We start from the raw sequence: 15,827 nt of genomic DNA on the forward strand, positions 1-15,827 counted from the left end.
CACGGAGACTTAAGGAGTGACAATTACGTCTGTACATATTTAGATATGAAGTTAAACTATCACACTTCTGTAAATTTTAATGTAAAAGTAGTGGTTTTAGCCTTCAGGAAACTTAGTTTGCATTTGCTTAAACATGAAGAAAAGGAAACCTTGTTTAACATTGAAAAAACTGTGTTCTTTATTTTGAAATTTTGGACTAAATGCAAGATAATCCTTTTCATGTTATAAATATGGAAATTCCTACAAATGTTTAAAATTGATACCACTGCCATTCTTAAACTTGAGCAACCAGAAACTATCCAAAAATTGATCTGTATTTGCTTTTGGTTTTCTAATCAAGCCATTTTCAAAGAGAGATGCCTAATTAAAACCTAAAAATGACACTACATTTGAACTACTCATGGCTCATATTCTTGAACAACAACAAAAGACAGCTAAAGACTCCTCTCTAATGCATGAGAAACTAATCAAACACAAGCACTGTTAAAAGCTAATGACTTTTCAAAATGCTTTAACCTTTAGAATGCCAGTAATTTTCTCCGTTATAAATATATGACTCTGGTGGCAAAAATAAAAACAAATCAGTTCAAGTAATCTATTTGAAAATTATAAATGAACATGACTGACTCCAGGACTCATAAAAATTAGATATTAATTCTTCTTGAGGAATACAAGTGAAGGTACTACTCTAGGTGACATCCCCAGATGGAAGAGTGTAGATTTAAAAAAATGATTATTACTGGCATTTTAAGGCAAATTAAATTTATCAAGTTATTTTCATACTATTATCACTTTATGATCTTTGATAGTAGGATGTCCAGATAAAATCCCCACTGTAATTTTGGATTATACCCAGTAGAGTATAAGTACCTCTTAGCTTATAAAGCTTAGGAAGAAACTCCGACCCATGGTATTTTTTATATCATTTATTTAACCCCAAGTATTTTTAAAAATTGCTATCATGCTACTTTCACCAGTCTTGGCTGATGTCCTTTTGGGGGATGCTACATTGGCCCATTGTTTAAAACAACACATATAATCTAGCAAGGCACATGTCAACAGGGCTTTAAGTTGAAGCCAAACCTGGAAAATATTTTTCCAACAATCTTGTCTCCATCCTTTCAGTAAGAGGTGGAACTCTTGAAAGCATGATGGGAAAATTGCATCGAGTGGAATGCTGGGTCCTGTAAAGGTCCTACTACTCTCAGATTCTGTGAATGGAATGGATGGGAAAAATTAGTACAGCCTTCAGGTAGTAGCTGTAGGTGCTAAAGCCTCTGATGACCTCCTTCACTGAGCTTCCTATAGAGTCCAGGCTCTGCCAACCTCGGGGCAGCCGGGACCTGGCCTTGCTAGTGGTAGCCACAGAGAGCTGTTAGGCTCAGCTGATCATCACTGGGTGAGGAGGTGTCAGGATCACTGTAGATCTGAGTCAGGGCTAAACTCAGGATTTCTTTCTTTTCTTTGTAAAACCGCAGTTCTTGTCCCGCTTTCCTGGCTTCCTCCAACTCCCTCAGGGCCATCCGTAGCTCTTGAGAGAGGATTCCTGGTGACTCCTTTTCCTTCATGATCCAGTCCAGGGCCATGTGACTGCGCATCTTTTCATCTAGGGAATACTGGGAATAGTAGGAGATGACTTCCTGGGAGCCAAGAGACAAAGTCCAGAGTGTCAGTGAAGAGCAACAAAGGCACCTGTGTTCATGGCCTTCCAAAACCTCATTTCCTTTGTCTCTGACACCCCCCACACCCACATCCATAGGGGTTTTGCCAACAACTGAACCTCTCTGATGTTCACAAATGGAAGCCAAATCTCAAGATATACTTCTTAAAGCAAATGAAGGACTAAGCTGGTCGGGCAAAGCAGGGTCACTTCAGGTTGTGTCAAAACACTACCACCAAGAATGACTCAATAATGTTCACAAATAGAACTCTGACCTTGCTAGAAAATGTCTTCCTTTGAAAATGCATCCCTTTATCCATGAATATTACTGCCTCCTTGATTCCTTGAACTCTTCTGCCCAGCATTATCTCCTTCAGCAAGGTTGAGAGACAGAAACAATTATATGGAAGGATTAGGGCAGAATTGGGTTTGGTCACACCCATTGCAGAGAGCAGGAGGCTTAGAAACCAGGAGAATCAACTTCCTAACTGCTGTGTTGTTAGCATAAGGAAGATAGATGGCAGTCCAAATGGCTCACAGAAACTACAGAAAGACTTTAAGATTGTACTGTGGATTGTAGGCATTATCATTATTGATATCATAATGGTACCTTCATTCATGTACATCGTCTCTTCTGTAAATAATTCGAAATTAATCACTGTCAATTCTCATGTGAAAAATTTGCCAATACATTGTAACATCATGTATAGGTTTGATGGATACACTTTAAGAAGATCTTGTAGAGTGGATGCATTGCTTATTTTTATTTTCAAGAACATATGGTATTTATTTATGACCTTAACAAATTAAAAACAACCATGGAAAAGTGTTTATAACCAACCCAGTGAATTTCAAAGGCCTTTTATAAAATCAAAGGAAAAGAAAAAAATAGCCATAGCCATTGTCAACTACTCATTTCTTTTCCATCTTTGACATTTTGAAAGCCAGACCTTCTAACCAAAGAACAACTAAAAACTCCTGGGCTGCAGTGCATGGAAAACTCTTATATCCACCCACATCTAGCTGACTGGTAGAAGCTTTATTCCTCATACAAATTCCTGTTAGCAAATTCTCAAAAATAAACGGCCATCTTTCAGAGTCTACTGGTGCAAAAAGGAAGGATGACTCTTGGAGGATAGAAGGTGAAGACTGTTAAAGACAATGGAGGGAATTTGCTTTTGCTATTAAAAAAAGGGGGAACGGTGCTTCTCATAGGTAACAAAGAAATAGTGAGACCTCATTTCCGAAAAATAAAGAGGAAACTTCCAACCCCCAAAATTGAGGTGATTGAATACCAGCTTGCCCAAATTTATAATCATTTCTGTTGTCCTCTGGGGACTTTTGGTGGGGGTGAGAAAAATCCTCCTGCTACAACCAACTTTACCACTCTTCAGTGAGGAGGTTCAGAAGCAGTGCATTCTCAAATTTCTTTCTGCACTGGAGAGTAGAAGAGGGCACAAATTCTAAGGCAGGGCAGGTGCATAGGGAGATTCAGCATTAGACTTAGAAACCAAGTCTGTTTTAATGATCCCTCCATTTTGGCATTTAGTACAGGTATCTAAATCAGTCCTATGTGCAGGCAATGTTCTCCTTAGTGTGCATATTTGATCAGTCCCTGACTCAAGTGGACTGTTACATATATTTTTTCATATATCCTCTGCTCTTAATAGATAAAGTACCAGATTTAAACAGAGAAAAATCCAAATAAAGGAAATCTAGGAAGATGACAAGCCATCTGTTCAGTTCATATGACACAAACCCATTATTGACTGGAAAATCTCACCTGTCGGGAACACTTTGTTTCACGTAGGGCTTTTAGGCTTCCATTCCAGTGCAATAGTTGGAAAATGGTCATCAGCTCCTACAAAACCCAAACATCTGTCATTACTCTCAGAGCAGAAGTGTGAAAGAAAGTGTGAAAGCTAGGTAGGGCATAGCTCTGATCCCCAACTATCTCAGGGAAATAGAATATACAATATTATCGGAACACTTTGAGACTTTTCAAACACCAGAGTCCCCAAGCTTCTGGAGCATTCTTCCTTCCCTCCTCTGTTAATACATATTTGCACAATAAAATGACTAAGTAGTTGACAAATATCTTTCAACATTAAAAGTACATATGCTTGGGGTGCCTGGGTGGCTCAGTTAGTTAAGTGTCGTACTCTTGATTTTGGCTCAGGTCTTGATCTCAGGGTTGTGAGATTGAGCTCTGCATTGGGCTTGCACTGGGCATGGATCCTGCTTAAGATTCTGTCTCTTCCTTCTTTTCCTCTAACTCCCCTCACCACTCTCCAAAAAAAAAATTAATAAATAAATAAAAAGTAAAATAATACAAATACTTATGCTCTAACAATTCTACACCCAAGAGGTTATCTAAAAATATCAGCACATCTCAGAATAATGTATAGGTAAAGTTATTCATTGTACTGTTTTTTTTTTTTAAATTGCCTGAGGCTGGAAATATTTTAAATGCTTATTTTTATTTTTTAAGGATTTATTTATTTAAATAGAAAATCCTCCACTGTAATCCTCTTTAACACAGTATGTCACTGAGAACAAGATACAGAAAAGGATAAATAGTAATAATCTACTTTGTTTTTCAACCTGGCTTTTATTGGGTCTGGAATTATAAATGTTTAAGTGATGTACTGACAGGTATTGACTGATGTAACTTACGTCTTAGCTGACATTGATTTGCTATAAATGAGCATCAAAGGGCTCAGCAACAGCAAAGATTCTTTTTTTTTTTTTTAAAGATTTTATTTATTTATTTGAGAGAGAGAATGAGATAGAGAGCATGAGAGGGGGGAGGGTCAGAGAGAGAGGCAGACTCCCTGCCAAGCAGGGAGCCCGACGTGGGACTTGATCCCGGGACTCCAGGATCATGACCTGAGCCGAAGGCAGTCGCTCAACCAACTGAGCCACCCAGGCGCCCAACAGCAAAGATTCTGATTTTTGTTGCTTTTGCTGTAGGTTCCATGCCATTCCAGGAAGAGTGGGCAGTTTTGACCGGCTGGGGAAAAACTGCCTTTGGCCAAAGGAGAATCTCTGCTTTTAGTTTACAGAATGGTGCAATTTCTGATTGTAGGGTGGAAAATAAATTTACTATTTTCCCAGCTGACTCCAGTTTCTGCATCTAATTAGATGGTGTCAACTTGAGGTAGACATTGTTAAAAAATGTTTTTAGGGGCACCTGGGTGGCTCAGTTGGTTAAGCATCTGCCTTTATTCATTAGAGAGTGTGTGTGAGTGGGGGAGGGGCAGAGGAAGAGAATCTTCAAGCTGACTCCCCAGGGAGCATGGAGCCCAATGTAAGGCTCCATCTCACCACCCATGAGATCATGAACTGGGCCAAAAACTGAGTCAGATGCTTAGCTGACCGAGCTCACCCAGGCACTCCTTAAATGCTCATTTTTAAAGAAATAGTTTAAAAAAGGATGATACTGAAGAGTAGTAGAATTTGCTGCCTCCAAAATATGAGTTCAGGACATGCTACCCTAAAAACATGCCACTTTGGTATATTAATTATTTTAAGCTGTAAGCACTTGAAAAACAGCAAATTCTATTTCTCTGAACTCCCCTTATCTGCCTAAAGACACATCTTCCAAAAGGAACCCAATTATGATAAATCCTTTCCTGAGGAATTTCATCAACTAGGGAAGATTGACTCTCATCACAGAAGAAGACACAGACTAACATACCTTCCATCTATTCTTCTAAGGGCCCATTCATCTTTCTTAAGAATCATTTCTATCCCCTAAGAGGCTTTCCCCCTCCCTCCTTCCCTATTATGAGGGTATTTGATCCTAAATTCCAAGCCACCTCAGAAAGATAATATTTTCCCCTGAGTATCTCTCGTATACCTGAGGTATATGTGTTAATAAAGTTCTGTTTTTCTCTTATTAATCTGTCTTTCATTACAGGGGTCTCAGCTGAGAACTCAGAAGCATAGAGGGAAAATTATTTTTCCTCCCCTACAATACATTCATACCACTGAATACTTTCATTCATAGAGAAGTATGAAAGAGAAGGCTCTCTAGGTTCTTTTATTTTTTTTTTTTTAAGATTTTGTTTATTTGACAGAGAGATACACAGCGAGAGAGGGAACACAAGCAGGGGCAGAGGGAGAGGGAGAAGCAGGCTTCCCACTGAACAGGGAGCCCGATGTGGGGCTCGATCCCAGGACCCTAGGATCATCACCTGAGCCGAAGGTAGATGCTTAACCATCTGAGCCACCCAGGCGTCCCCCTCTAGGTTCTAATATAAAGAATCTCTATGATGTGGTGTTAAAAGAAAAGCAAGGTGCACAACATATATACTGTGTGCTAGTATTTGATTAAAAAGGAAAAGAAAATCCCTCTAAATATTTGCTTGTAAATGCCTATGAGAGTTCTGGCAAGATACAAAAGAACTGGGTAACAAAGTTGTCCCTGGGGTTGGGAACAGGAATGCCTGTGGGGCAGGAGTGCGAGGGAGACCACCCACTGACATTCCTTTGTACCTTTGGAGTTTTGAATCATGTGACAATATTATATATTAAAGAAAACCATTTAAATTTTTAAAAATTTCAGCCAAAAAGTAAATATAGATAACATATAATGGACAAACTACAGAAACTGTAAAATACTCCTATGTTTATAAATTCAGTCAGGAAAATGCCTGAAAATATGGATAATCAGGTTGCATTGACATTGAAACCAATCCCTAGTTTCCACATCCAATAGCCAGGGCTGAGCACGGCATTAAGCCTCTATCAGCATCCTTTCCCTTCATGATATCAAGGGCAAGCTAAACTGTATAAACTCTGAAGACTTTATTTTCCTCATGTGATTAGAAGTGGCAGTCTTCCATTGAAGCTACCTGCATTTTTTTTTTTTCTTTTTTCGTCAGAGAAACACGTATCGTGGCTTAACAGTACAAACCACATAGACACAATACAATTAAGGAAATTAAGGAAATTTTTGGTCATGACACTAGTTATGAAAACTAAACATTTAGACAGTTGTCCTACTGACCATTCAAAAAAACTGATTTTTATTGCCTTTCCCTCTGCTTACTCAGGAAAAAGTTTAAATTATGAAAATGAGGAGACCTAAGGCATTCTGATATTTCAGACATCTTAAAATTATTAGGTAAATTTTAAAGCTATAAGATGATCAGAAGAGCAAATATCACCATTCTTATGTCTGAAATTGCCAGTAGAATGTAATAGTTTTTTTTTTCTTCTTTTCAGTAGGGGATTTTGTCTATTTTCTACTGTACAGTAAGTACTCGAGAGCCCATAGAGACCTCAGTAAAAGCAAAACATGTGTTTCCATTAATTAAAATATGACATGGAAACCAGGGGAATTACTCCTCCTGCACCAAACAGAGATGCCACCATCTGCTTTGGGTCCTGAGCCCACTGCCCAGGGAAGCCATCCCTCTCATGCCCTCTGTCCTCCACTTCTCTCTGCCCTGTCCAGATCTGCACTCTGTCACATCACTATGATAATCTGGAAAAGTGAGAGTGGTTAGTTCTATGGCCCAATCTTAAGTAATCTGCTTCTCACCCCTGTGCTTCTCATCAAAGTAACCCCAGTGACTGAGGAGGGTGGATCTGTGCTGCCTTTTTCACTGTACCTTTAACCTACTCACTAAAGACTTTTTAGCCAGAAAAATGAAAAGGAACACTTTTTATGTCCTGGATAGGGAACAGTCTGTGGTGTTACAGAATGGCCACTATTTCCAAATAAGATATTTCTTTTCATTTAATGTTTTAAGACTCCACTTGAATTTTGCATTCGATTGTATATGTCCATTTTTAAAAATAATAAATACCACCTCCAGTCCTCCACCTTCCCCCAACTCAAGTTTATAATGGTTAAACTCGGTATAACCCAGAAAGATATACTGAGTTCTTGTGACTTTCAAGAGCCCTTTGGTATTGTCCTTGTATCCTTGTGGCCCAGTTAGAGAAACAGCCTATAGGGCTCTTAATTCCCTCCTCTGACAATTAGTGCCTTGGTAACATATTCTTCCTCCAGTGTCTTCTAAGCTCTCATTCTTATTTATATACTAACCATTGCCCCCCTTCCAGATAAACTCCCATCATTCTACCCAGCAATCTTCCTAAGACTTTAGAACCCACAATTCTGCTGTGAACAGAGCCAGAAACCATTCTCGTGTCCCTTGGCAACCTACATCTCTCAAAAACTTCCCCACAGAGACTTGAACTGTTTTTGACTGCCTGAGAGTCATCCCCCACACCTCTTCTGGTTTGCCTAAATTTCTATTCCATCCCCAAGGAGTTTTTGCTGTAACACAACTGCCTCTTCCTCAGTGTTGTTCTTGTTCCTAAAATCCCACAGGGAAAATGACCTTCTTTCTGCCTTCGTACATCATGTCCCAATCTAGTTCTTGCCCTCCTCTGTAGAGATACTAATCTTACCATCACTATGTAACGTATATTGAAATATTTCCACATTCTTCTTGTCCCACTTCTTTATTTCCCATCATAAGACCAAATTCAGTATCCTCAGATCTTCCCAAAGCTGTATGAGCCCATGAAATCCTTGTATGGCTCTCACTGATTCCATCGGAAATCCTTGCATTATTGTAGACTGGCAAGGAGAGGGTTGTGGACTTCAGTAAGGATTTCCTAGTTTCACCAAGATTCCTTGCTGCCTGGTTTTCACAGTTCTGTTTTCTATCTGTCAAAGCTTATCACTTTAAAGGAAATCTGTTTGGTGAGCTATCTGTCCTGCTCCTCATTCAAGTCTTTGTGCTGTGTTATTTGTTATGTGGCTGATGTAGAACCCCAGGGAATTTTGGTAGGCTTGACAGATAAACAAGAAGCTGGCCTATAGGTTGGGTTGGGACTAGGGTGAGGTGCGTGAAGCAAGATTTAAGGTGAGTCATGAAAGTTCAGGTTCTTTTATTTAAAATTCTGTCTTTAGGGGCGCCTGGCTGGCTCAGTCAGTTAGGCGTCTGCCTTCAGCTCAGGTCATGATCCCAGGGTCCTGGGATCGAGCCCCATGTCAGGCTCCCTGCTCAGTGGGGACCCTGCTTCTCCCTCTGCCCCTACACCCCACTTGTGCTCTGTCTCTCAAATAAGTAAAATCTTTAAAAAAATTCCGTCTTTATTTAAAATTTTGATATTTTGTTTGTTACCAATTTTTTCACATTCATTCTGAGTTTTTAAAATAGTGCATTATAATATTGTCTTGATCACTGAGTTTTTTAACACTCCTTTAAATTTTGTGCCTGAGGTTAAGGCCTAACTCTCCTTACCCTAGTCTGGTCCCTTCTGGTGAGTCTGTCTCAGGGACAATGCCGGCCTCACAAACTTGTGATGTGTGCAGTCACACAGGACCCCAAGCTTGATTTCATACTCTGCTGACTTGAAATTCTTAGTAATTTTTTCACAAAAGGCCCTGCATTTTCATTTTGTATGGGCCCCAAGAATTATGTGGCCAGTCCTGATCATAAAATAAATTTGAAATCAAATGGAGAAGCAAGCCCTGTGATTTCTGCAAGTTGTAGCTTTCATCCTACAGCTTTCCTGGTTCAATTTGTCATTCATTCAGTTTAAACCACCAACAGCTGGGCTCTATCCTCACAGTGCTTCCTGGTATTGCCTCCTATTAGGAATAATGTTTGCCCTTTCAGCTACTTCGTGGGGAGAAAATGCACTCTGCTTCTCTCTGGAACTTTGTCTGGGAGACTCGCTTGGTTCTGTGATTCATCAGAAATAAGAAAAACAAACACTGTAAATGGAGAACTTGAAAAACAGGTGGGCACCATCTCCCTACCCAAGAGAATGGATTTAAGAGGAAATTTGTTTATGGGATGAGGTTTTAAAAGGCGACCTGGAGAATTTAGCAAAGATGTAAATAAACAACTCATCCTTGGACTGCATTAGTCTTCAGAATAAATATATTAACCAGCTTCAGTCAAAGTCCATCTCAGATCTGACCTTGACAAGACCCAGTGGCTAGTGCTGTCGCCATCCCTCGCCCCCAAACATCAGGCAGTTTTCTGTATGGCAAGGCTACTCTGCTTCCCTCCCACGAAGTAAACGTAAGCAGAAGCCTATCATGTTTCCTCTGAGTGCTGCCTCCTTGACAGCCCCCCTGGAAAGCCTACAGGCAGTCAGGAGACACCAGCCTTGTTTTTATATGGTATAGTCATCCGTAGCTAGATACAGACACAATCTATTACCCACCAGGGGTACTGAATTGCTGTGTCGGCTGCAAACAGCCCGGGTCTGTGGTCAATTCCCATTACATGCAGAAACAAGCTGATGCTTTTAACCCCGGCCACCAAGGAATGTGCTGGGACCCAGCAGGCAACCTTGAACTGGCAGAAGGAAAAGGGATGTGCTCCATGGCCCTCCTCCTGGGTTGCCAGCATCCCTACTGGGGGAGTGAGTTTGGATTTTTCCTGCCCTCACATCTTCCTCTTTCTGTGTCCCCCATCCTGCTCCCAGCCTCTTTTATAAGAATTTATGAAGCATTTCCACAGTTTGATTCAAGTTATTATTTCACATATTTAAATACAATAGACCACACAGAAAACATACAGCCCATCACAAGGTAATTAAGAATTACTAAAAGGTGGTTGAGTACAGCCATTCATAGTACTTGGACAAAATTTTAAGAATTGTTTTTTAATCTTGCCTTCCCCATCTTTGGCAGACTAACTCAGTTGAATTCAAAATCATTCTTAATTTTCTGAAAATAGCTGCTAAATCACATACAAGCTGCTATGTACCATGGCAGGCAACATTCATTTTATAATAAGAAAAGTACAATATTCTTTTGTTGGGGTTGAGAGGGGAGGAATTAAAATAAATGGGGTTCTTCCTTGGGGAAATTACTATACTAGATACTTTATAAATGTCATGTTATGTAAATTCCACAAAAATCCTACCCAGTGGGCATTATGATTCTTATTTTACAGATGAGAAGACTGAGTCTCAGATAATCACATGCCCAGGCAGGAAGTGGTAGAGCAGGTTTCACACATAGTTCTGTTCAGTTTTTAAAAACCGGTCTTCTTTCCTTGTGTTATGCTCCTCCCTTTTGTTTTTTTCTGTTTGACTTTAGATCACTATGGGGGAAAAGCATGGACCCTTTATAGTTCCACTTTTTTATTCTACAGCAAGACCCCTGAAATGTTTGCAGGGAGTTGCCTTGTTCTCATTTGAAAACTTTAAGTTAGATAAAGTTGTCAAAGGAATCCATGCAGTAGTCTGGCATTTCAAGCGAAGCTGTCCTTCTGCAGAAGTATGTATAATAACAGCTGTCAGTCGTCAGTGAGTATTTACCATATGCCAGGAGCTGTTCTGGACTCTTTCAGTTATTGTCCCGTTTAATGCTCACACTGGCACTGGGAGGTGGCACCTAGTTTACATATCACGAGGAAACAGATGTAGAGGTGAAAAGTAGAGCCAAGCGAACCTGGACCAGCCCACTTCAGAGTCTGGGCTCAGAATCACTGAACTCATGCATGTCTCTGTTTATTCCAGAGGGTAGGCTTTAGGGATACCTGGTCTCTTCAAACCCAAGGCAATCAACATCAGAAGTCAGTGAGACCTGCCACTTAAAAGAAAACTCAATGACCAAATGAAGAGAGAGTATTTTTCTTTCAGCCAAACAAGGGACTAATGATTTGGGAAAATACTGATTTTTTAAAAAACGGACAGGAGGGATGTATCCACCTGCAAAGTGGCTGTATGCCATTGCAGTCCAGAAAACAGTTGGAAAGGTAGTTGAAAGCTGGTGGCTTCAGGGCTCAGATAAAAACAGTGTTGTAAATACACCGTGATGAACACTTCGGTCCATAAAACTATATCTCTGATGGCTTCTGGGAATTTAACCTAAAGCAATAGAAATACTGGGGGCAGAGTCTCTTCATTATAACACTGTGTATTGATTCCTACTAGCATTGTATAAATATGGATATTCAGCATTCAAGGTTAGTTTTTTTAGAGGGCACACATTTCATGCCCAATCACTACTGAACTTTCATCTGCCCAGCCCATAAAAGATAACAGTTGGGGGTGTGAGCTCAGAAATCAGACTGTGTGGGTCTTGCTCTGCAACTGACTAAGCTATATGGCACACTTCCTACATGATGACGTGGGGATAGTAAACGCTCATGTTTATCATGAGTGTTAAGCTATGATATTTGTTAAATGCTTAGCACAGCAAGCACAGTGTCAGCATCCAATCAGTGTTGGCTATTATTATTCTTATTGTTAATGTTATTAAGGTAGTTATTTAATTTGCAAATAATAGGTAGTGTAGTTCCTCAGCTCTATTAATATCGCTTGTCAGCAGTGGATGAAACTGGGTTACAGTTTGCTGAATGTTCTGATCTAGTTAACAATGGGTGGTGGCAGATCTTGTTTAATGGAAATACCAGAACTGCGGGGGGGGGGGGGCATTGTTTAATATACATTACAGATAACTTCTTCTATGACTTTGGATAATTAAGAACCAAATGGTCACAACCAACACTTCAAACTGTTCAATTTGACTTAAAAGGGAACTTTGTACTGAAAAGCTGGTGAAATGTTACAGGTCTTCAGATGGTGGTGTTCCCCAGCTGTTTCTTAGACTTAAGGGTTTTACTCCACTTTAAGAAAGCAAAGACTGCCTTGTTTGTTTGTTTTAGTCTCCTGAGGCATGGCTTAGACAGAGCTATCATGCTGGATTCGAAGAGAGTTAAATTAAAATGACAAAAACAAAAAAAGACTAGATTATTGGGACAGGAGATGTTAATGATAAGAGTGGCATTCTCCCGGGTTTCTGAATTGTGTACCAAAATAAACACGTAGCAAGAAGTCAGGTACCTGAAATTCCAGCATGGTCTTCCCCATGTTTGACTCCAACATGTAGTGGTAGGCTCCAATGCTGGTGCTGGGGTCATCTGCATCATCCAAAGTGCCCTTGGGAAGAAAGCAGAAAAGGAAAATATGGATTTTTTCCTTCCCCTTCTTTTGTGGCCACGAATTAATGCTGTGGCCCTACAGTAAAACTTCTATTATATTGAGCTTCGGGTGTGCATTCTACAACCAAGGCTCCAGTTGGTTTGGGATAAAATTCTTAATCTCACCATGACTCAGAATAAAGAGGATTTTTGTAATCAATTTGAACATTCATTCGAATGTTAACTGATTATATATTTGCTAAAAGAATAATTTTCCCAAAGTAGAAATTTCTGTATCTTTGCACAAAGTTTTTGCTGTTAGATGGTGGTAATGTTTGAGTGGTTGCCCTCTGGAAGGTTGCCTTCAACTGTCATTTGAAATCCTAAAATGCTGACCTTGTTCTGATTTGATGGTACCCAGGCAAGATTATATCATTGACAGGGAAAGAATTCTCTGGTTGTTTGGACCATTCATATTTTACTGCCCTGATTCTTTTTTTGTTTATTTTTATTTTTTTTATTATTATTTTTTTATTATGATGTTATGTTAATCATACATTACATCATTAGTTTTTGATGTAGTGTTCCATGATTCATTGTTTGCGTATAACACCCAGTGCTCCATGCAGAACGTGCCCTCTTTAATACCCATCACCAGGCTAACCCATCCTCCCACCCCCCTCCCCTACTGCCCTGATTCTTAATGGGAGCTTTTTATAATATGCTGGTGTTTGACCTGGAGACATAGATCTTGGTGTGTGTTTTTTTCACTTCCAGACTACTTAATCTTTAGGAAACAAGGTGTGTGGGGTGATGAATAGAAATGAAATTGACCTTCAATTTGGTTAGGGTAGTGGCAGTAAAAAAAAGCTAACACAAGTGCTGGACTGGCACTGGGGCCTACCCTGCAGGATCCCAGGGCCTCGGATTTCTGGGAAGGTGGGCAATGCCTTTGTGAGGCTGAACAAACAACTGCCAGCATCCGATAGCAGCCAATTTATAGCTTCTGAATGCAATAACATTAACATGCTGCTGCTGAAATATTTATGTTGGCTTTTTAAATATCCCAGAGGAAATCCATCCAGAAGCCTGCAAACCTTATATATTCTCTTTCCTTAGAAAGTTCCATGAAAAAATGATAAATTACATTTACACTGAGGGCCCCTCCTTGCTCCTGAGTAAATTCCACACATATAAATCAGGCATCATTTTCCTAACTTCTCTTCCTCAAAGGCCCTTGAAATTTACAAGTCACGAAAATAAAAGCTTCCTTTCATCCTGACAGCAGATACAGAACAGAGCTCCCCAATGTCTCCTCCCAGGTCAGCCTCTCTCTGTCTCCTGCCCCTTCTCTTAACTCTTCTGTGGGTGACAAGAAAAGGAACAAAAGGGTCACGCTAGTGTGATAATGTGTCCTTCATTTTCAGCAGCTTCTCTAAAATGACAGAACCTTTATAATCAGATTAAGGTGATGAGAGAATGTAAATCTCAGATGGGGTTTATCTGTGCTAAAAGCAAAGCCAGGAGGTGGCTAATGCCCTCAGTAATGCCAAGTTTCTGCCTTTGGAGGACACACAGGGAGATACCTGCCCCAGTGGGAAACCAAGGCTTCCTCCATTGTTTGTAGTCGGTAGGTATCAAGTATCAGATGTTCTAAATAATTCATGAGGCAAATTATCTACTCCTAGATTGCTGAGAAAATATTCTACCTAAATTTCTAAGACAAGAGTTTTTGCTCTTAAAGCACTTTGCATTAATTGTGTCCATTAACAGAAATTTTCTCTGAAAAAAAATTTTCAGCTTTCTGAAAGAATTAATATTAAGTATGATAATTCTAAGAGCTAACAGATACTGGGCATATGGCTTTTCCATGTCTAAGCAGTCAGCCTTTCCTTAAAAATACAGACGGCTGGACCCCCACACTGGTTGGGGAATTGGCACTTTTAATAAGCACTTAGGATAATTTTTATGACTAGTCAAGTTTGGGGAAAAAATGAGCTAGTTTATCTCTAGATTAAAGCAGTATTCAATTACATACATTCCCAGGCCCTAAAAGTATCAATACTTTTCAAACAGCAAACATTCAAATAAACAAATCAGGATGGATCAAATTATCTACTTTGATTTAAAATTTGATTAATGGTCATCCAGGGCAGCTAAAAAATATTTCTGAGATGTGGCATAGGGAACCAGCTCCAGTTTCTTGATTTCCAATCCAAGTGTTCATTTTGTTGAAAATCAATGATTTCATGGGTAAAAATTAAACCTGCATAATTCTTTTTTTTTTTTTTTTAAAGTAAACTCTCTGCCCAGTGTGAGGCTGAAACTCACGACCAAGCCAGCCAGTCTTCCCAAACTTGCACAATCCTCAAAGAATTTGCTCACTCTAGTATTTCCCCAGATTCAACTGCCTTGGTGTCTCAGTGCATCCAGCTTTCTACCCTAGTGGGTACTCACACTGGTGGAGGCAACTGCTTCCTGCACACTCTCCATAATGAATTCCTTAGTGATCCTTCGAGAGGGCAGCTCATTGAAGAGGGAGTTGATTAGGGCCACTTTAGCTGCATCCCGTCTGGCTTCAGCTCTACTTAAGCAGCACTTGAGAAAGGAAGGAGAAAAGGAATCATTAGAGGATTCAGCATCTCACCATTTTTGTCACTGCCTCAATGGATTTCTGGACATTTTCATTCATACATTTACTCTGCACCTATTCTTTCTTACCCATTGCTAATCCCCTGAAGATCATGCAGATTTTCCTTCTGCCCTAGAGTTCATGCAAATGTCTTGGTTGGTTTTCAAATGATTTTTGTCTTATTTTATAGTCTTTGAATGTCTCCTCTGAACCAGAGACTTTGCATACTGTTAATAACTAATAATAAAAATAATAATAGCTACTATTATGAACTTGGTGAGTACATTCATTTTTAGGGCCTTCCTCAAATTCTTATCTCAGAGGGAAAAAATGTAAGGAAAGAAGGAAAATGGGAGATATCTTTAACACAGTAATTAAGAACACAGGTTCTGGAGTCAGACTGCTTAGATTCAGATCCCAGCTATGGTACTTGTTAGCTAAAAGACTGGGCAAGTTAACCTTTCTGTGTCTCAGTTTCCTCCTCTGTAAATGGGAATAATAGTAATGCTTATGTCATCGAGCTGAGAATAGACACAATTATTTAATATACATGAAGCACTGAGAATACCTGGCACATGGTAATAGTCTATGGGAGTATAAGAGTACTCTTATATGTACT

At 39.7% G+C, this 15,827-nt stretch overlaps 1 protein-coding gene across 8 annotated transcripts in view; it reads right to left on the bottom strand.

Moving 5' to 3' along the window:
- Positions 1 to 911: 911 nt before the first annotated feature.
- The window catches only part of LIX1 (limb and CNS expressed 1), a 67,592-nt gene continuing 52,676 nt past the window's right edge, over positions 912 to 15,827 (bottom strand). For all 8 annotated transcript variants that reach the window (XM_035014942.1, XM_035014944.1, XM_035014945.1 and 5 more), the window contains 4 exons: positions 15,034 to 15,174; positions 12,500 to 12,595; positions 3,444 to 3,521; positions 912 to 1,640 (listed from right to left, as the gene is read on the bottom strand). In XM_035014942.1, coding sequence (XP_034870833.1) covers positions 1,353 to 1,640; positions 3,444 to 3,521; positions 12,500 to 12,595; positions 15,034 to 15,174 — 603 coding nt within the window. In that variant the 3' untranslated portion in view covers positions 912 to 1,352. The remainder of the gene's footprint in view (positions 1,641 to 3,443; positions 3,522 to 12,499; positions 12,596 to 15,033; positions 15,175 to 15,827) is intronic.

Source organism: Mirounga leonina, unplaced genomic scaffold (genome assembly GCF_011800145.1).
Source record: "Mirounga leonina isolate KUSES-001 unplaced genomic scaffold, KU_Mleo_1.0 Mir_168, whole genome shotgun sequence".
Taxonomy (NCBI): Eukaryota; Metazoa; Chordata; class Mammalia; order Carnivora; family Phocidae; genus Mirounga; species Mirounga leonina.